At 45.0% G+C, this 22,793-nt stretch overlaps 2 protein-coding genes across 2 annotated transcripts; one reads left to right on the top strand and one right to left on the bottom strand.

The window, feature by feature from the left end:
• Positions 1-7,860: 7,860 nt before the first annotated feature.
• Positions 7,861-21,481, top strand: LOC105696840. Its single transcript, XM_023432929.1, has 16 exons — positions 7,861-8,097; positions 9,471-10,102; positions 10,266-10,338; positions 10,396-11,152; positions 12,423-12,660; positions 13,360-13,414; positions 14,095-14,376; positions 14,468-14,773; positions 15,607-16,022; positions 16,244-16,456; positions 16,996-17,358; positions 17,421-17,535; positions 18,004-18,404; positions 18,673-18,894; positions 18,998-19,340; positions 19,913-21,481. Exons 1-16 carry the CDS (start codon positions 7,861-7,863, stop codon positions 20,153-20,155), a joined length of 4,896 nt encoding a protein of 1,631 aa, XP_023288697.1. The 3' UTR covers positions 20,156-21,481.
• A 78-nt stretch (positions 21,482-21,559) lies between these two features.
• On the bottom strand, positions 21,560-22,443 carry LOC105704526 (39S ribosomal protein L30, mitochondrial). Its single transcript, XM_012414553.2, has 3 exons — positions 22,154-22,443; positions 21,958-22,084; positions 21,560-21,891 (listed from the first exon to the last, which is right to left on the bottom strand). Exons 1-3 carry the CDS (start codon positions 22,264-22,266, stop codon positions 21,610-21,612), a joined length of 522 nt encoding a protein of 173 aa, XP_012269976.1. The 5' UTR covers positions 22,267-22,443; the 3' UTR covers positions 21,560-21,609.
• Between the last annotated feature and the right edge of the window lie 350 nt (positions 22,444-22,793).

Genomic DNA, 22,793 nt, shown 5'->3' with positions numbered 1-22,793 from the left:
CCTTGTGCCCGATGCCTTTTCCGACCCACTTCTGGCTCGTGCGGGGGTGTCTAAGGAGATTATTCTTTGCCTCGAATCTTTCAAAAGGACCCCGGCTGCTACCATCTTCTAGGGACTGCGATTAGGCGGCTGGAGGGACCTTTTGCCGAGATCCGCAGTCAAGATTTATCGGCTTTGCTTCCCGAGGACAAATCTCCGTGCCATTTTTTCCACAGGAAGTTGCAGCCACGCAATTTTCACCCTAGACGGCAGTCCATACTCCACATTCGTGTTCAAACGTTTCATATGACATGACATCAATTTATAATACTTACTCAGGTAAAGAAAATGGTATTGTTGAGGTTGAGGCTTCGCTCAGACTTTGTGGGCAACGATTCGAATCGGTCGGATCTTGGATACGTAAACTTCTTTTGTGTAAGAACTTACGGAAAGAATCTGAGATCAACGCATTCTGAAATCAATCAACCGGGAATATTGACATGATATGATTTCCCGGTACATAGAAGAGATTTCAGAATCTGAAGTTGTATCAGAACGTCTTTAATTCCACTGCACTTATTTACCGCGTTACAATTCATCTTACTTAATAATTACACGGTTAAATGTCACTTTGATAAAATTCCATTTATTTTTCAGAAGTCCACCGAACTACGTTCAATATAATATTGACGCAAAAATTGAATTAATAATTTCTAGGTCTGTTACAAAATGCCTCAACTTTATTGCATTTCACTTTCTTCATTCAACTCCACGGACGGTGGCATCAGCAGGAGCCTGATTGAAAATTCATATCTAGTTTCTTCCACCCTGATTCCGGCGTGTGCGGGGGTGTCAAAGGAGGCCATTCTCCACTTGGGTTCTTTTCAAAAGAATGTTAGTGTCCTGCCACGTTCCAAGGACAACGATTAGTCGTCAAGTCTGAAGGGTCCTTCCAAAGACTTCTGCGGCCAAGAAATATCGACTACACGTATCCAGAACGAATCCCGGCGGTACGGTGCTCACACTCCACAGTGCGCTTAGCTTCTCATGCGTGCCCGAACGTGTCATGCGACGTGTCATAAATTTATGCTGCTTCTGTAAAGAAAAAACGTGCCGGCATTGTTGCATTCGTGCAAAAGGCTCTTCCAGGCTGCGAGCGGCGCCACTACTAGGGTATAATTTTTTACCACTCGGCGATGGCGTCTATCGGACCCGACGAAGTCGGCCATTCCTTTTTTCCTTTTATTCCTTGGGACGGGACCTTGAAAGTCGAAGATGCGAGAAGGGAATTCCAGTCACCCACAACCGGATCGAGGATGATCGTCCAGTAGAGTGGCTCGCTTGGATCGGGCCCGAGGAGTGGGGGTCGTGTCCCTCGTGGCCCGCCGTGCACCCTTACCTTTCTAGGCCCTACCTACATAAGGCCCCTGCCCTCACCCTGTACCCCGTCAGTGGCGAAGTAGCCGTTGAAGTGCGACGACGGCACTGGGTCGAAGGTTCGTGCGGTTCCCGAGGGCCGTTACCAGTTCAACTCGTGACACGCGCGCGACCATGGAGTGCTCGTAGTAATAGTGCCGCCTCTCTCGACGGGTCTCAGGTACACATGTGTCGCTGATGAGAGCTTGCCGAAGATCCTGACAGTGAGTACCCGTGCCGTCTCCGTGATTTCCGCCTGGACTGAGATTATTTTGTCATTTTTCGTTCTCTTTTGTTGGGATCGTTTATTAATATTTTAAAAATCGCGGTCTTTAAGTAAAAAAAAAAAAAAAAGAAAACGTCGTCTTTGATACGATACTATACGAGCTACATGTAAAACGGATCAAAATTAATTGTCATTTCAGTATTCTGACTGCATACCGTCTCAGTCACCAGATTCTTCCGATAAATAAGTGGTATAAACATTAAGCTAGTGAAAACGTTAGGATAGGGAGAAATTCTTATAACGACGTTTTTAACGGAACTCTTCGACGTCCACATCTCTTGAATTTCTTGTGATGAATTTATATATTAAATAATATTGTTTAATGTTTTAAGTGTCCTTTTCAATATCTAATTTATAAAATGGTATAAACACTGAAAAAGATGAAATACGAAAGCATCAGCACATGTTTTTTCTTCGCAGTACTGGAAAGGGTACGTGAAGATGTGAATATGGCCATTACGAAAATGTTTCCTTTCCCTGCGTTCTTACATTTTGTCTCATCTTTTTCTGTTACTGCTTTTTGTGACTTCACCTGTATGTTGAAATATTGCTCCGAATAATTAACTTTTTACTCATTAACGGTATTTCACCCCACAATAAGTCAAGGGGAATAAATCTGTAGGGATTCATTATTGCACTGTAGACTAAGACTCAAAGATTAATTTAGACTGTAATTAAATACACATGCGTTTCCTCTCCGTTATTTTGTTTTAATTGTTCTTTATGCTTTCTTAAAATTCTCATAATTCAATACCTATTCCAATATCGCCGTTAATTAGTTAAATTAATTTGCTCTATTCCGGAATGCAAATGTCAACGATTGTATCATTAACAGAGCAGCGATTATTTGACGAAATTTTAATGAGGTTTCCGACAAATCGTTTCAACTAGAAATGAACGAGCACATACAACGGAACACCTCGAATCTCTGAAAACGTGATTCCCGTACCTGCGCAATGCACCTATCACGCATGACTGAAAGGGGTAGGTTTTTTTCATTCGACTCAACCACAGTATGCTAATCCAATGTGATCTAGAATTTGGCATTGATCCCAGGGAAGTACAGCCTTACGCGTTACGTCAATTCCCATAACTCCGTGACGGATTCAATTTCTTTTTCCACATGATTTGGTACATGAATTGTTAAATTATGCGATACTTTTATACCAACTTTCCTGATACGAGGGTGCCAACCGAATACGACAGCGACAAGCCAATTATACTATTGCGGTTATTCAGATACTGTAGAAGGGAGTATTATCGTTATTCGAAAGGGTTACGCCGTCAAAAATATGTCCTTCTGCCCAACGAGGATAAATTACTTGACCGATTTCGAGATCGTCTCTCCTGCGTCATTATCGGAATCCAGATCGATTTTTTTTCAACCAAAACCGAAAGTTGCTGACAGTCCCAATTTGCCTCGTGTCGGACTCAATAATCCATGAGTCCCCGCCGGCGCACGTGACCGTATTGACGAGTACATCTGTTTTCGATAAAAAAAAAATAGAAGAAAAGAAAGGACAGGAGAGTAGCGAGGCGAGAGCGGTTCGAAAAGGTCGTTGAGTCCTATAGAAAGTCGGCGAGAGGAGCCGCGACTTCGTAGACCTCGAAGTCCGGCGAGTTCGGAGCTGCGGGCTCCATTTAAATGGCCAGACGTTGCGCGGCGGGATCTCATTGTTCAGGGCCTTATTTCCAGGCTCGTCCGGGGCTGCGCTCGCGCTACCAGTCGGGCTGGTACCGCGCGTTCGCGTGAGCTCGCCGGCCCTATGGGAACACGCACACGAGAGAGGCAGGGGACAGGTGTGCTCCAAATAGCGCGTAAGCTGTCTCCAGGACGGTCCCCTTTGCCAAAAACCGAGCTCGCAAGCGCAACTTCGTGAATGCGCCTTTGATTGTGCTACCTTGGGCGGTTAGGGCCCGGCCCCTTCGCCCCGGTCCTCTTCCTTACGTCACCCGAGGCCCGTCAGGCCCTGTCACGAGACCGTGGCGGGGGGAAAAAAGTGCCACCTTTAAAGGTGCCCGGGGTCAATCCAATATAAATCAGAACGTCTCGAGGCGAGACGAGTGGAGGGGATCCCCGCGGGTACTTAGGTACTCGCCCCACCTCGGGCACCGAGGTTGGACCGTAGGTGAATAGGAGATTTCGGGAGCCGTGAGGGCTCCTTACACGCGAGCGCGTGTACGAGCGCCCGTGGCTCTCTTGAAAGGGAATCAGGTACGAGTCGGCCCTCACCTGCCCTCCCCTCTCCAGGCGACGGTGACCTCCACGCGAACGATTCGGTGTTTCTGCCCGGGGTACCACTCACCCCGCCCCCTCTTCACGTCGGGCTCGAGTCCTCGTGGTGGACTTACTCCCCGCGGGTGACGGGTGTCTCCCCTCGATTCTGGGATTCGCGAGGTTCCGGACAATGAACCCCGCTGACGTTGCGGAAACTCCTCGAGCTTCCTTCGGATCGCCCCAGATATCTCCGCCGCTTTGATTCGAGATGTTCGATCCGATAACGGACCGAGTGCAATCGTTGTTTAGGTCTTGCGTTACCTTCGGGGTTTCCATTCTGGAAGCGGCTCCCGCGTCTCGTATCGCGATTGCGGGAATACCTGTGGTATTGGCTCCATTGAAATAAATCGGGGATTCGATATTTCTCTTTGGGCAACAGCCTGTTGTTGCGTTCTCTTGGGTCCGATGGAGATTGGAATCTTAGGGGCGAATTTTTTGTAACTAGATTCCTTGAGCGGATTTCGAAATTTATACCGATCTGGGTAGCGTATCCATGGCAAGCCAGTCTTCTCTTTTTTCATTTAATGTCGTTAAATCTTGACGATCAGGGTCATGAACCTTAAACTCCTCTTGAAATCTAAAATTCATTCCGTGCCTTTCCACGGATTACGTGACTTACAGCGGTCACTGTAACGAACACTACCCCCCAGAATTCATTTTCTGTTGCCGTAGTCCGGTATTCTATACTTTGTAGTTTGCGAAGAAATTCTGTTCGGTAACAAACGACTAAGTCATTGTCGTGCTCAGGCGTTAATTTGCGGATATTGACCCTGTTGCAATATCGAAAGGTCAATTCCTTCGTAGCGAAATGGCACGGGTAACTACGATGTTTGCTCTGCCGCAGAGCCCATAGGATTATATGATTATCCATGGAATATACTCCTTACCTCTCCCTCCCTTCATGGAGACCCGAACACCAGTAAAAAAATCCCCTCTCTTCAGAAATCCCTAAAGGCAGCACGTGGCTCCCATACATTTCATAATTCTCAAAGGCCGAAATTACGAGTCCTATACCGCGCGAAACTCCCTTCGGGCCCCTTCGGAACATTTCGGATACTTTGTTCGCCAGGACCTGGCAGAGTAGTTCGGTCCGATAACGAACAAAGTTATTGTGTGGATCTTACATTACCTTTGGGGTCCTTGACCATTCTTGATGCGGTTTTCACTCCCGTATCGAGATCGCGTGAGTGCTTGCGGCACCCAAGGAGCTGTATTCAGGTCGATTCACGACCTCCTCCGACCGAGGTCGCGATGCATGTCGACGTAAGCGATTATACCTGGGTAAATGAACCATTATATCCAAGCAGCCCGAAGAGCCCTATTGATACAGAAATCTCAAATTTAAATACCCATTTAAATTAACCCGCGCACGACCCACGTGCGCCTGCCCGCACGCTACCTGGCCCATTGTCGCCTGCCGCGCATTTTATTACAATAATTTATTATCCGCTTTCGGTTATGTAAATTAAAACCGAACCATAAGGGACGGCCGGTGGTCACCCATCCATAGGTTTTCGTTGATATTCGGAGAAGCGAACCCACCTAAGGTGGCACGTGGCGGCCGTCTCGAAGAAGACAACCGCCGACCCAGGAAACGTGCGTCTCGGAGAGACGTTACAAGCTTCGCGTCCAGATCGTCAGATAGCGCGCGGTCTCGGCGCCAGTTCGACCTCGATTAACGAGCGGGTCTCTTCCTCCTTCCTTGTTCCTTCCTCCTTGCTCGCCTTGCCCTTTCCTCCTTATTTATCTTGGAGACTTCGACAGCGCGTTCGCTTTTGACCAGATGGGCTTAATTCCGTGTAAGAGTTCCCGCCATATGGGAAGGTGGCCGTTTGTCGTTGGTACGCATGCGCGCAAGTCACAATACGTAAAGACGACGCGCAAGAAAGAGACGGGCCGACGAGCGCGAGCGGCATGGCAACAGCCTGTATGCAAATGAATGCATTTTTATCCCTTGGCACAATGCAATGAGCCCCCCGACGAACCGTTAAAAGTTAAAACCTGCTGCCGTGAATGCGTTTCTTGCCTTGACAGACATTTCGTGGCTGGCCGGCTGCTCGCGAGCTCGACGGCTCGCCCGGGCCGCGAGATAGCTAGTTCGAATTTCCCGCTCCGGCGACCACCCTTATGTTGCGCGCGCAGGCTTATAGCTCTGGAAGTATACCCAATTCGTCGGTCGAGATTGATCTCTCGTTACTAAATCGTTTTATTAAACAAGAGGGCGATTATCGTACTTCTGGAGAAAAGTGAGTTATTTAAAAGAAATGAGAAAAACCTAACTCGAATTGGTTTGAGTTGTTATATTAATATCATTCCAACGTTGAAATTGGCTTTAAGATGTGAAAATATATCTTACCTACTTCTGCAACAATCTTAAACTGAAATAGTTAATTCCTAATGAGAACAGCGTATCTCCTCATAACTGCGAAATCATATGTCGAAAGGAAGCATTGCGTAACATGTGGCTCGTTTGCGTAAATGTACATTGTAATGACGCGGTAACGAAGTACCGTCCCTCGTGCCACACCTGGTATGTCAACGAAAGATATTGATATTCTTTCCCAGTAATTGGTTTAGAACGGAAATGTAAAGGGCTGGTGGGTCAGCCGGGTTTCGAGCTTTCGGCGTTTCCTTTGGACAGTCTTTGAGAACACGGGAACGGCGGTCTGATCTTCTTTAAAAGCCTACTAACAATTCGAACAACGATTGCCACTTTCGACTGAGGGTAGGCCGGCGAGGAAGTGTTAATTTGGGAAAAATGGGCTCAGGTGCACGAGTTTCACCTGTTTGGTTGTTCCCCGTATGCCGCGACAGGTGCGGTTTTGCGCAGCGAGAGTTCTTCCTGTCTAGCGTCCCACGGCGAGCAATTATCTCCGAGGAACGTCCAGAGTAAACCACGTACTAGCCGCTCAGGCAATTCAATTTGCGATTCATTAATATTTTAATATCAATTTAAAAGAACAAGCTCAACCTCATAGCGACCATGTTCCACGGTTTACCGGCATCGTTGCGGTTCCTCTTCGCGAAGTAACTCCACGCCGCGTGCTCAATTTTTTACGGGACATTCTCTAAAAAGTTTTTCACGGGAAGCATTATCCGTCCACTCGTGGGACCCTTCCTTATAAACCCACAGCTAGTACTTAAGCAATTTACCCATTAAAACCATTGACAGATGTCCCAGTGGTAGATCGATAGGTGAACGTCTCAACTCGTTTTTTACCGGTAAAAGAAGACAAACGTCGTTTCGCAGGAAGGATGTCGTTTACTGCCACCACTTCCGTCGTCGAAGCGTCACCAGTTATTATCTTTTCAGTACGTGACAAAATTACATAGTTCTCACCTGCAGATGAATGAAAACATTCAAACCTAGAAGTACTTACCTGTCGCTTTTACACTTATATGTGCCGATAGCTATCCAATAATGTATTATTTACTGAGCCTGGGCTTTCTGTCCCTCTGGGTATTACGTATAGCGTAAACAATAAAGGTTGGCATACAACTACGTATAAAATATCCACGAGGTTGAAAAGACGTGATTATGTACAATTTTATGTACCTCGGGGACCCTTATCTAAAGAATCTCCGCTGTATTAACATCAATAGTATCGAAGATATACATCAAGCTGGCATCACGTAATCAGGCTATCTCGAGTATTGCTCTTTATTTCACTCTCCCGTGCTTCGCAGCGGGAATGCTTCAATATGCTGACAATAGTCCTGTAATATCGTAACGTGTAATCATCCTATTAAAAAAGTCACCCTTGCGATTAACGTACAAAGCGGTACGCAGACACGCCCAGTTGCGATACCCCTAAAGTCGAGCCAATACCTGTTACTCTTACCACTTTCACCTCGACATGGGGTTCGATTCATATCAACTTGACTTTCTATCCTTTAAGAGATGCTGAAGTGGACGGTTTCAAGATCGTTATCTACGGCCAGCTCGACCCCCCATGGACCGCCCACGCAGAACAAAGCCTCCCGCAGACCCTTTCGAGACCTGTCCAACACGCCGCCGGCAACTCCGGGTTCTTCGAGGTCTAGAGCGACCCAAGGGACCAATGACACGGCTACTCGGCAAAACGTGCGCAGAAGAAGATGTAGGAGTCACGGAAGTGATCTGAGGGCCTATTTTCAGGCAAGTCATGCCTTTTCCCTGCAAAAATGTCGTTCTTCTAGGGCAACGTCATGAAATTGAAAAAAAAAGCTGGTTTCACCTGAAACACCAAAATTTATTATTACATTGTTACATACATTACATTATTACATATATACAAAATATATTTTTACATTAAGCGAAAAATTGACTTTTCAAGCGGGCTTAATTATTTACGGTTATCTAAACGTTTCTTGCTAACAAAATTTGTTGGCTCCAGTAAAATTAATGTTGTACATGTCACTAGTGCTGCAAACCAAGCGATGGCAGGTTAATATCAAGTGGTAATAATTTTGCAAATAGAATGTCATGTACAAAATTGGTCTCATGTATTGAAAATATTTATGAAAAGTTATATCACGTTTTGGACAGAGTATTATATTGAACTCAAATAACTTCGTAATTGATATAAAAAATTATTGACGGTGAATGAATATCGTTTAGAGTTGATGCAAGACCGAATTCCCCGGTAACTGTTTGAGATTCGCCGAGAGGTTTGAGAAAAAGCATTCGACATCCTGGTAGTTCTATTAAATTCTAGTTTAATACAAGAATATTATTACTTCGTTCAAGATCTTTCACTCTTTCAATTGAATCAACTTTTCATTCTAACATATTTATGCACAGAAATTATAATAATGGGTCCAATAGACTTGATGAAGCTGAGCTAAAGAAAATTGAGTATTGTTTACAGTTTATTTTAACATCATTTGATCTTATTTTGTCGATAGTAGCTAGTAAAGATTTATTTAATACAAGAATTTCTCTTTTGCAGAAAATTATTTTTTCGCTCAGTGTAGAGGGTTCCATTTAAAGAAACTCTTTTGTTTTAAGCTGTGAGGGTATAACTGCGATAAAAGAGGAAAAAGTCCCTCCTGGTCCGTTGGTTTTAAGAGGTCGATCGTTTTCTAAACGGTGGGAAAGTCCCGTGAACAAATTAGGAATGCACGCCGCATTTGCTTTAGTCCAGAGAAATTTACATGACAGTTGCGAACAAGAAATTAACATGCTTCGAATCCGGAGTCCTCAGCCGCTCCGATGTGTAAGTTTCGGATTACCGTAACTTTCTACAGAGGAGCTGGTTTATAATTCATTTTCTTATAATTGTCATGCAAATCTCACAGGGAATAAATGAATGCGGCCCGCATTCCCGTTACTACCCTAGAAATCGCTCACTGTTTAGGCAACTATCGCCCTTTTGTAAGTACATCCAAAGATGAAAAGGCATTCGTTTGATTTACATCTTCATTTTATCAACCGTCCTCCTCTTGAAACCAGGCACCATACATGGAGAACTCATCTTCGTTCGATGTTACACCTGGCAGATTTATAAGATAAAACGCTGTTTCGTACAGGTAACGAAGCCGACATTGAGGTCATTGAAGAGGCAGTCGACGTCTCAGGAGGTTCAGAAATCTCCAAGGTCGGAGAGCTTTTACCAGAGCACTCCTCGAGTGGACGCTGACATAGGACCATTTACTTTGTTACCGACCGTGGCAGTATCCAAATGCTCGGCGGCCTTGACTCTTCCTTCGGATCCTACTCTGATAAGGACTGCGAAAACGTTCCAGGGCAATGGAGAACTGCCACAAAACATTGTTAACGAAGCACGCGCTAATCTGCAGTCCCACGTGTCGGACTTCTTTCAACAAATCTCTCTAGCCGGCAGCCCTGAAGACGTTATGGAGGCAGATTCCGTGCCCTTGACAAAAACGAGGCTCTTCGCTCAAAATTGCGAGACCGCCAAGATGAAGCACGCTGCGGAATGCTCCAAATCTCCCTGCGTACCGAAACTGGCAAAAATCGCAAAACTCCATGCCCGATGTAAGACGCCTTACCACACCAAAGTACTTCAAGGTCGTAGCCCGTTCAAGGCCAAGGACTTACAGCAGACTCCTCTTCTCGGCAAGCTATCGCTTCTCAGGATAGACCACGACTTGCCCAATTTCGAGAATATGGATAACACGGTGACGGAAGTTCTGCATAGGTAATTCTAAAATTTTAAAAGAAAGTGTTATTTACATTATCTTTAGAATGTCTCATGCCAGGTAATTTAATTTTAAAGTCCATGATTTTTCCTTTCTCTTGGACGTTAACGATTAAAATGTAGAATGTCGGTAACAAGTTTTCGCGGGGATTTTCCTTTTCAGAGAACAGGAAGCGAATTACGGACAATCAGTTGCGGAGATCTTACTGAGAGATCCTGACGAACGACGGAAAATAGTAGAAACATCGACGGCCACGTCTACGGAACCCGACTTACCGAGTACCTCGACCAAGGAAACGAACATCAAGGGTATCGAGACCAGTGAATGCCCCAGTGAAATCAACGAACAACCCACTGAAACCGATGATCATTCCGCGGAAACTGTTGAAGAGGAGAAAATAGACACGGAAGAGAGAAACAAAAGCAACGACAGCACGGTGTCTTCGGCAAGTCAGCTGCTCGAGGATCCTTCGCCCATGTCTTGGGCCTTTAGATCTCCGACGAATGACTTTGACGACAATTTTACCCTGAAGAGACAACGAGGGATACGAAGGAAACGTCATCAAAAGGGAGAGACTAACGGAGGACCAGCTTCCAAGAGTAAACGAATAAAAAAGAGATCGATAAGCCTGAGCCCGCCCAGGAGCAAAACCCTTGACGAGGCGGATACTATAATCGAGGCAGTAAACTTACACGTAAAAAAATTCACTCTAGAAACCGATCTCGACGAGGTCTTGGCAACCGGAAGTCCAGCAATTTCACAAATGCCTTTCTGTGCAAACTCGGAATGCCCTAAGGAGGAAGATGTTTGTCACAAAACCAGCATTTGGAACTCCGCAAGCCCGAAGTCGTTTTTAACGGAAGACTTGCAAAGCTCCAAATCCTTTCTCACATCCGTGTCGGATACTCCGGAAGCTCCGCTTGTAGCAACGGTCAGAAGATGTTTGAAATACAGTCCGGAGAATACGCTTCCACAATTCAACCAGTCCCAAACGCGAGGATCCATCGAGATAGAAGTTTCATTAATGAAAGATCATATTCATGTGCGAGGTAAGATTTACCTCCCCGGTTTCGTTCTGTAACATAAGCAGCTTTTTTTACCTATCTATCTAGCTCTATCTAGCTTTAAGTAGTCTTATATAAAAAATTATTAATCGGGAGAAAATATGCATAGATACAAAATGTATGCGACTAGGCCCCACTTCTAGGAACTTTGCGAATCCGAAAAAGTGTCCTTCAGACATTCTCGCGTCAACCACTGTAATTTGCATACATAAGCTAAAAGCAACTTCGCTTTTTCGAACAAGTTAAATGATTTTACATCCATTACAAACATTTTAATTAACCGAATTAAATTAATTCGACGTGCGACATCGTTTCAGTATTAATGTCAAAAAATTACAGTTGCTGGTCACGAAATTTAAGTTTTACAACCCTTAATTGTCGACGAAGATCACCGTTATTACGAAGTAAAAGATTAGCGTGTCAGATAACGATCCTTCCGATAGGGTGCAATTACGTTTCAATTTGATAAGTAGCGAATGACTTAATAGCAATTCAGATAACACGAAAATTGTGATTTACATTGACAAATGCTTCGTTCTTGTATCAAAATATCCCCAAATTGTAGTGTACCCACTTAGTCAGATCCTCCGGTTTCCGAGTCAAGGATGCGCCCGCGAGTGGTACGTCCCTGGCCGTCCTGCGCAAGCGTGCGCCAGTTATTTCCCCGAGCTTGTACTAGGCACCCTGAAAAATCGTGTTCCAGTAACCCACCGACCCTCCGCTGGCATTTCGATTGCGGTTAGTAGACCTAACAGCATTGATTCATAGCACGGCGCTATCCTGCGCACGTAAACAAGGCAGGATAGGCCGGTCGCGACCCTGCTCGTGTCCAGTATTCCTTCCTTTTTCCTTCAGTTGCGTATATGACTTGTGGAATACATACCTTTATTCGTCCCGGTTTCCGCGCATTGTGTTATTTCAAGTGAGATTTCCAGGGAATGCAAAATCATTCCGAATTATTAAGAAAGAAAGCCCCCTTCTTTTTTCACGCTCCATCATCAGCCGGACAGTTGTTTGCATTTCTAATAGGCCTTTGGGATTTCCAAGCAGGGCCTCCACGCGTATTGTAGCATCACGCACACCACGTATAAGATACGACGAATAGTAATCTTGCTAGTAGAAAATTTTCGCGAGAATAATCATAGAGATAGAATAATTACCTAGCATCACGGTCGCAAGCCATGGGAAAGCATAAGTTTTGCCGTTACATGACAGGTTGTAATAACAATTTGTTCCTCGCGTGTGTAACGAGCAGTAATACGGTGCAAGGACTTAAAAAGGACGTATGAGGGACCCGTACACGCCTACGTGAAGGCAAGCCTGAAGAACCCGAACGGCGAGGGGGTCGTTAAAAGGACTGCCGTTCACCGGGCCACCCCAAGCCCCGTCTTCAACGAGACCTTGGTACTACCCTGTCCTACCAACAACAATAATTGCTCGAGCAAGGCTACGTCCGTGGACATCGCTGTCTGGCACCGGGATCGACGAGCGAGGTGAGAACTCGTCCGTACACCTTAGAGACCGAAAATCGGCGACCAGCCGCGGGATCGATCGATCCTCGACCCTGTAACGCTTACGTGTCTGGTACAGGGGGTGCAATTACGTGCACGATCGTGTGCGTGATCCCGTTGGCAAGTTCACTGAAATTATAACACATTCCGAGCAACATCGATTCCCTGGGGTCACCAGGTCAGGATTCGAGCCTCGCGTGAATTCCAATAATTTCGTAACCGCTATCCAATCGAAAGAATCGAACTCTATTCGACGCGGCTCGTTTCCGGCTTGACATGTTAACTAGCATGTCTTGGTGTTTGTGTCCAAATGTTAGTCTACGTATTGTTGGGCCGAGAGGCTGGTGAACTTTTCCGGTTAGTTTTTACTTTTTTTTTTTTTTCACTTTGAAAGGGGACTTCTTGCTCCTATTTCAGTGCCGAGCGTGGGTTTTTTGCCAAAGTCTAAAAAATCTGGGAACCGGAGGGTTGCTGCGGTAGGAGGGGAATCGATTCCTCTGACGCACGCGCACCTCCCCTACCACGTGCACCTCTACTCATCCTCGCACGGCCTACGGGGCTGCATAGTCTCGGTCTCTCTTTGCCTCTGCCCGCTTACGTATACATGCGCGAATGCTTACATATGTATGTACGCTAGTCGAGTAAATTAATTTACGTGCAATCGCTCACCCTGTGTTGCAGGCGCAGCGAGCTCCTCGGCTGTATGACTCTACCCCTGCCTCTGTCCCAAGACAAGGTAAATACAGTTTTTCATTAACATTGCTCAAAATGGACATTTCCACTGATTAGTCAGTCTTCTCGATAGACGGCTATGTACGATTTTCTTTTTTTTAACTTGGATTCGTCGATATATCGGTAGTTGATACGGTTGTACAAAGTGAACCGTTTAGCCAGATCGTCTGCAACTTAAGTCCGTGATCCTCTTTCGGTGAATTAACGTCAAAGTGTTGACGAGCGACTCGAAGCGAAACGGTCTTCAAAAAGCTAGTCGCGGATTTATCGGATCAATTGGCGAGTCACGTGGATTCGTTAAATTTATGTATCGGTAAGTCTTCCGCTTAAGGTCAGGGCTAATGGGATTACCGTGGAGGCAAGCAGCTTGTCGCGATTCGCTTGCACTTGGCACTTGACCGTCAAATATCGGAGTGAACGCTGTGATCGAGACTGACCTAAACATGATCGTGGTTGCGATTTATTGCGTGGCCTTCTTCGTTGCCGGACTTCTCCTAAAGATTTTCACGTTCTGCTGATATCCGCGCGCCTCATGCCCGTCACGTTGTTCCTCGGTCCTGACCTACAATCACCTGTTAAAAGATGGCAGCATAACTATTTTCCAATTTTGGTACCGTTGGCCCAGATATATTTACTTCAGTGTGAAGAACGCGCTCACGAGATTAATCGGTGTTTCGTTCCCAGGAGGCGACATGGCATCCCCTGGAAGCTGGATCGGGAAGAAACGCGAATACCCCGTATACCGGAGTTTCGCAGGATTGCGCGGTCTCGCCACCCTTATCAAAGGAAGGCGAACCAGATAACGTTCAGTCTGGTGGCGATGATCTAACTTACCTAAGACATCTGGAACTGGAGCCTATAGATCCTTCGACTGGCTTACCGTTGCATCCTGGATTTACCGCACGGGGTGGTAGAACGCCATGTACCATCACTAGAAGATTGATACGACAAAGTGCTCTTGAGCAGGTACGCGTTCCTTACCTTCCAGAGATTCATTTTGACACAATTATGAATTTTAATTAAAATAAAAGAATCTACGGACTTAATTACTTTACAGGTGCCATGGGGTTTTTCGTTATCCTGGGGAAGACCTCCACGGGTGGAACGAGTCGATCCTGGAAGCCCGGCAGAAAGAGCCGGTCTCAGACCTGGCGATCACGTTGTCTTCGTGGATGCGACCAATATAGTGACACGTCCTCGAGACGAAATCCTCGGCCTCATTCAAGCAGCAACTAATCAACTGATTCTCGAGGTTTATCGCAAAGGTGGTATCGGCCACGGAGGACACAGGCCTAGTGTTGTGAATGTCACTCTTCAACCGACGACATCCAACAGCCAACACACCGTTGCGTTCAGCGCCGAGGTCGGTACGGGAGTCTTGGTATAAAAGCACGAGTTCATCCTGCTAAGAATGCGAATTTAGATACATCGATCATCTGTACTAATCGGAACGGCGATTTACGTCACAGTCCATTTGCAGGCATGAAAATGTCGCGTATACATGATTATTATGTATATGTGTATGGTTACCTAGTTGTATACGTAGTGCCTGGCACGTAGTCGAATGAAAACTGTGTTAATTTAAGTTATTTGACCTTATGTTTATTTGTAACACGTTTTACGCGTTGACCAGAGCTTATTTTACTTTTTGACCAGCTACTGTATCGAGTACCGTAGTTCTCAATAACGGCGTCGTAATTGCAGTTGTATGTTTTGTTAGGAGCGATAATTGCAAGCAAGTCGTTATTGCAAGCTACGATATTCTGTACATTTTCTCGGCTCCACCGAAGTAACGTGTACTTACGCGATTGCACGCGATACAGCGAGCGTTCGGTTGCGAAAACGAGGTAACGGATAACGTCTTGTATTTTATTCCTTTTGTTAAGAAGTTTTGTTTCTAATCCAATTCGTGTATGATTGATTTATTCCTTCTCCACCATCGCTTTAATTTTAAGTCCTTATGCATTTATCACGGTGTTCCGTTAGCCTCCTTCAGAAGACCGTTCTTGATCGGCGGTTCACCCAGAGCAAATGCCGTTGGCCACGGATAATCGTTATATATCAAAAGTCCCCTAAACGTTTTAAAGCATTATCTATCATCTCGAAACTTTTCGATCGTCGCAACACCGACTAGCGATAACAAAAACGTGAAATTTGTATAAAGTTCACCAACGACTTGCTCGTCCACCTGGTCAGGTGTTCCCGAGCCTAGCACCCGACGCGCCTCCTGACGAGGAACTGTCCGTCAGAGAAACTCGTTATTGGAGCACCCTGAAGAGCGGTCAGTCTCTTTTCCTCCTTCCCTTGGCGGAGCGTCGAGATGTCTTGTCCGCAACCGACCACATGATTCTCTTCCAAAATTTGGAAGAGCTGCTGAAGATCTCCGAAGATATCAGGGACGAGGGCGGAGGCGCCGAAAGTTATCTCTGCAGGATCCCCAAGATTACTGCGGCCTACAGGCGATATTTGAGCGGCCTACAACGGGCCTGTTGTCTTCTCGTAGCACTCCGCAGGAACTCGCAGTTCGCTAAATTGGTCTGCGAACCTGCCGTACCTCAGAAGCGTCGACCCGACCTCACCGGAATTTTACTACTACCATTGGAACACTATAGGTGCGCCAAGACACGTCCCTTTGCCAAGGCAAACTGTATGGAGTGCGCGTTACATTCCGCAACGTCGTCTTCTACACGCTGCAAATCGCTTTCAGCCAGCATGAACGGAGTCGTTTGCAATGTATAAAAGCAAAGACCGCTGAATGCAACACTGCATTTCTTACAGTGCACAGGCGTCTGTAAAGGGATTTGCATTGAAAAGAAGGGAACCTACTTTCCAGAGAGATGACCAGGTTACTGGGATTGATCGCTCCGAGGAATTGTCAACAGACAAGGGACTTGGCTCAGGGATACCGGGAGGCCACCGCCAACGCGGGAGTTATGGAACCACCGCGCGACACCGGAAGACCACTTCTCAGTTTGCAGGAAGTAGAATCGCGACTGGTCTTTGCACGGTGTAAACCTTTTACCTTAGTTATGCCTGGAAGGCAATGGTAAGCAGGTGTCGTTAATTCGCGTATCAGGTTTTCGTTTATTTCCTGCCTATTTTTTTATAAACTGGATAAAAATCCACCCACCAAATACAGTTACCTAACAAACGATACAACCGTGACATATGGCTTTGTAGCCCATAATGTACCTTACGCGTTACATGTACATAAAATGTATATTATTATTTCCCATTATGGTTACATTATTTTTATATAACTACAATGCTAACAGATTTGTAACAATGTTACGGAACGGTAATACTTCGATTATATACAATATCAATATATCTTCTAAATAACTTTCGTGATATATTATGCTACTCCAATGTTATGTGACTGTAACATAGTGTGCTTGGTGGACAGGGAATTGACTGAAATCTATATAAAAAAAAAATGTTTAATCAGAATAGACACCTAGCATTGCATCTTTATATTCTTCCGACTTCTTGCATTTTCCAATCCGCCAAAAAGGTATTCGACGGTTATCTCGTTGATTCTTTGACAAGAGAATTTTGTAGGCTCAACGGCACACGTTGTTGCAGGCTCTTTGGTGGTGCTTTGGCAAAGGTTGAAGGTCGCGCACGTCTGCAGCCATCGTGGGCTCTATTGTTGACGGATCTACTGGTATTCGCCCGAGTCTCCAGGGATCGCGTGCTCTTTGTTACCGAAGAACCGCTTCGTCTGTCGAGCATCGCCGAAGCTTGTTTCACGGTCAGAAAGAGACCCACGGAATTCCGCCTGCAAGTGGCCATTACGCCAAACGGTTCCGAGAACGAGAACGCGGATTCCGGAAGCGGAGGCGGTGGTTGCAGCCCCCACGGTCGACCACGACGTCGAGTTCTGGTCTTGAGAGCACCTAGTCCTGAATTAAAAGCAGTGTGGCATAACCTCCTTCAACGTCAGATGTAAGTACCGCTTCGTCTTCCTGGACGGGCCTCGATCACTGTACTAATTCGTTGTATTTTAGAATCTATGTCAATACAGGCTATGGGGGCATGTCGAACCTCGACAGTCCACCGGAAAGTCCCGTCGCGGCTGGCAGTAACGTCACGACCGTACGAGACTCTTCGTCGAGTCAACAGGTAACTATTATGTCTTTCTCCACCCTTGTGATAATGCATCTATTGAACGATATTGTATAAATGGAACAAAATTTCAATTCCATTCGTAGTTTCGGTGAACTGGATACATGAAACGGATCGTAAGCTATAGATGGACAGGTGCGAATGCACTTTTCATTAGCGTGTACCAGACTGCATTCACATATAGTTGTTAGTTTATTTAATCTGTCCCCTGTCTGTTCCCTGTGATTGTATATTCTTGGCAGTTTATTTCATTTGTTTCCAGTCGATTTTTGTTAGATTAATCCCCACTTCGGCAGGGAGATATCTCTTTGTTGATGGTTTCGATATTTTTCAGTACCCCCGCGTTTCCTGGCGTTCGGCCTGCAAAATATTTTTTAATTCCTGAAAACCAATGAATATTGATTACTGGGTTCATTGTGGAACGATTGTCGGATCTCAGAGTACAATTGAAGGGTCATTGCACAGGTATCGCGAGAAACGAGGCAAGCCGATGAAGAAAAGGCAAACTCCGGAGAGAGCTTGGAGACCATCCTGAAGAACTCGACGCCGGAAAACAATCACTTGGCCCAGTGGGTCCGGAACTCCCATCAAATTCCACCACCGGATTACGAGGGGCCTCTGGAGGAATGGACCCCGGAGGAGCTGGCGGCCAGGGCACCTAGGGAAAATACATCGAGGCAAATTCAAGACACTCTGAACGAAGAGTCAGCGACCATTAATTCGGACGTGGAACAACGCAGCACGACATCCAGTGCGAGCCTCAGCACCGTTAAATCGACCAGTCTTTCGAATAAGAGAAATGGTAGTTATGTTACTTCCAAAGACGGTTCCACGGGGTCTATAAATATCTGCAGGAGATGTCATAGGTGAATACGAATACATTTATAACGTGACATACGCGAGTCCTTCGATTTGCCCGCAACGTACACGACTTAAGACTTAGGATTGGCAATTCGTCTCCGAGCAAATGATTTATTTATTCCAACGATAGATTGAAAAGATAATCTTTATATTTTCCCATTTAATGATAATGAATCTATTCTCGGAATGAATTGGTTTCAAAGTAAATCAGAGAGGAATTGGCGAATCCTTAAGATACTCTGCTCGAACCAAATATAAAGATTACTGCTGCAGGTCAGGTTGCCCCACACCACCGCTCCCAAGAGACCCCTTCTCACCTTTGCCTCCCAAAATATCGGTCGTTCCTCCAACCCCGGATTTGTGTACAAGGCACAGACTACGGAATGGTCTACAAGATAGTCCTGGACGCAATAGTCCAAACTGCACACCTGCCGATGGGAATACGGAAGATGGCAGCGAGGATGATTTGGATTGCGATGGCGAGCCTCCATATAGGTATTCAACATTTTACGTCACTTTGTCTTGAGATTGTAAATATCGTTACAATAGTTATTACGTATACGCGGGGAGATTTTGAGAAGGAATCTCGCTCTTGCAGAGCTCTGCGTAGGTTCGGCACAATGAGCAGCTTGGATCAGGACGATGAGTTGGATGATCAAGCAGACGAAGAGCACCATGACTTAGAATCTCCACCTTCCGGCTTAAGAGCGTGGACGATGAAAGCCAGCAGTTACGTAGTTAGTAAGATGGTTCTTCTGGAACAACTCAGCGAAGGAGTCGGAGGTTACCTCCTACAACCTCCCGTACCTCCAGAGAGGACAGAATTCTCCCTCGATCCAAATGACGAAGAGGGTACCACATCAGGAGCAACGTCGGGTGACGATATTTGGGGTACTCCCACATCCGGAGGTCCGGATGACGAGAGTTTTACCACGAGCCCAGTAAGGTTCCATCTTTCGTATTCATTCGCATTTTCTCGGAGGTACAACGTGCGATAGAATCCATGATTTTTGCGACAATTTTCGAAATTTCGCACTTTTGCCTAATCTGATAAAATTTATCGGTAACGGTAAAGTAAGATCACAGTAAATACAATAAACGACAATCCTATCCCTTGGTTGAATAAATCACGGGTAGCATTATCGCGTGATAGTTATATCGGCTTCAATCTTGCATATATGAGTTATTTCATCGACGCTGTGATAGTTTCCTAAGTTTTTCAAAATCATGTCAATGCATGCATAGAAGATGATTCCTCTGAAAAGAAAATCGTCCAATGATTATCATACTGGAAATATTGGTATACGATAATTAGTTCTTCAATGTCCAATTATAAAAGCCAACTTCAGCCTATCTCGTTAAACAAGTTTAGCATGTCGCAACGCGTACCTTCGATGATGGTAAAGAGTACTTAATGCAACTAGCTTATAAGCTTCGCACGCCTTTGCATGACCTTGCTTGCCCTTTTTTTTTGCAAAGAATCACTAGCCCGAGCTGTGCCTGACTTCCCTAGCCGCCGTCCAATGGAACTGGCAATACAGGTGCCTCCGGGGAGGAGAACTACGGCCTTAGTCTGAATGCAGAAGACGACGGCGATCCAGGATCTGACGAAGACTGCACGCTCAACATGGATCAGCTGCTCGGCATGGGAACGGTCACAACTTTGCGCAGTTTCGTTGGTAGACGGAGGCTGGAACCCCTTCCCGAGGAGGAAGATTCTCCTGGAAGCGGTAAGCACCAAGTGGGATGGTGGTGACAGAGGTTTCAGCCGGCGGCTGGAAGAGACGACGACTATGCACACGAGAGCGCCGACAGGGAACGCGTCTTCGCCAAATTGAGCCAGGAGGACGAAGAGTTCCGCAAGAAGATCTTGGACCTGCACAGGAAGCTATCCGGAGTTGACGAAGGCAGCAGTGACGGGTTCAGGTCACCAAGTCTGCAGAGCGTCCCTCGAAATGACTCCGATGGATTGGATCCTGCCATAGAGGAGACGAGCAGTCCGTCCGAAAGCGTTCTGAAAAAACCCATGGAGGCTGAACACAAGCGGCACAGAGATCGAGAGAGCCGGCAAGAACTTAACATTAAGCGAAGGGAGAGAACCCTAGATTTACTTCGGAAAAGATCGAAAGGACTAGAGGATATATCGGAAGATGATGCACAAAATATGGATCGTATCGGTACGTCCGACACGAATTTCTTGGATCGATTGAAAATCAGACGACGTGGCATAAAGCTTTTCAACTTCCTCAGTGGCAAAACAGGTGACAAATCGCAAGAGGAACGGGCTACCAAATTCTTGAGAATATATATGCCGAAAGAGAAAGGATCCAAGGCGCAAAACACAATCTCTATACATCGTACGTCCAGAGATAGAAGGTTTTGGAAACTTAGAAGCCGCAGAAGATCTAGTTCTACATGAAACGTTAACGATATACAAGCGAAATGTTGGGTCGATGAACGTTATTAAAATCACTGTCTCTCCATTTCTAGGACTTCCATGATGTGCTCGTTATCGAAGTTTTCTGAATTCAACTCGAAAATTATACACCATTAAAAAACGTTGTTTTTCTTAGAAGGTAGAACGCTGAAAGTGCAAAACTAGAGTAACGAGAAACGTAGGTAAACATTCTAGTCTTTTTGAAAGTGTCTTCGAAGTAAGTGATTTTATTGTTATCTAATGAGAACAATTAGACAGAGTGCACAATTTCGGCACGCCCGAGCATTATGCTCTTGGCCATAGAGGGCTTTAATAAATCCGTGGAGAGTATTCTTTTGGCGACCCCAACACGGCCTAGAAATACATTTTGAAAATACTAAAATCTTTGTTTGCTCATCGAACATACTCGCACCAAAATGAAAAATTTCATTACGATCGATCAAGTTAGTTTCATGCCATCGTACTTCACTAGGTCCGCACGACTGACCCAACGCGGCACGAACTTTCCTCGAACTCTGATCGACTGAAATACAGCCATGAAATTTGAAGATTTAATTTCAATTTTACCATTACTGTTGGTAGTTTGTAAAATAGTCCTATGGTTAAATATACTATACAAATAAAATATATTCTTTGTTCAAACAGTTTAATAGAATATCATTTTGAAACCTTAATAACTTTATCCCTACCCTCAGAAGAGAAAGATAGGAAAAAATCAACACGAGTCTTAAATATGATTTATTCCTACTAAAATATCAATTACTTCCTTATATTTAAAATGGGTTGAGCCATTTAAGTCGTAGATCTCTACAAACTGTTTCTCGATCTAATCTTTTTGGATTTTGCTGGAATTCTTCTGTTGCTTGGATGCGTTTAGGATCTATTTTTTGCGTTACTATTAGATCCCCATTCTCGTGGAGGTAACAAGTCTTTGAGTTTTCATCCTTTGGCAATCCATTTGGAAATTGTATTGGAGTAATCTTAATAAGATGTTTAATTTTCCAAAGTAAAGCATTTACTTCCGGAATATTTTTGACAATGGTAATATCATTATTCTGCAATAATTCTTGATTAGTTAAACACATACATAACTCAAGGTAATTAATCATTTCCAGACTCACTTTCTCATGTAGTCCAAATATTTCCAAGATGCGTTTGTCCCAACGTGGGTTACCTTTGAAAGGTTTAACTCTCTGCACCATAAATAATTTTGACGGTTCAATTGGTGGATCTTTGAGGTCGGCATGTCTACAATTATGGACATTAAATAACATACAATAAAAATAACCGCAAAAATCTCAACATAACTTCACTTACCTAGGATAGTAGGTTATTCTATCGTATTTGACACCATCAGTAAAAGGCTTGTTCTTTGCTTTCGTTGCATAAGCACGAGAAATGTTATACAGTATTTGTACACAATTTGACATATCCACGATTTTTATTGATTCTATTGTTTGATATACAATCGAAATAAATATGTCTTTAAAATCGGATCAGATATCAACAGTAATAACTGGTTGAACCATGGACGAAAGAATACATGGACGGAGCATAAAGCAGAGACAGAGATGAGTTGAGAGATTGCTCACGGGTAGGATCATGCGATTGGGGCGGACCCGGGACGAAGTCTGGCCATCGATCACCAGGTGCGTGGCGCGCGATGCGTTCACCACGGGGCAAACTGTGTTACCCCGCGTGCACATTACTGTACTTACCTCGAACGAAAAGACGATTACGTCATAAAATGTTTTTCAAACGGTTTAAAATCGGAGAGAAGACTTTGTGACCAATTCTAGAGCGCACGTGGAAACCCGCTCCTTTTTCTGTGATAATAAAACAATAACTATAGATAAAGTGGTGAAATATATTCGATAATCCCCACACGATCAAATCCTGTGCTGCCCTCTGGTTTCGATCATTAGCTTTCACCGTTTTTCGCCCCAAAAGGGCGGTG

Source organism: Orussus abietinus, unplaced genomic scaffold, assembly GCF_000612105.2.
Source record: "Orussus abietinus isolate OABI.00-Male unplaced genomic scaffold, Oabi_2.0 scaffold506, whole genome shotgun sequence".
Lineage (NCBI taxonomy): Eukaryota > Metazoa > Arthropoda > Insecta > Hymenoptera > Orussidae > Orussus > Orussus abietinus.
This window is presented reverse-complemented; position numbering and strand designations above follow the sequence as displayed.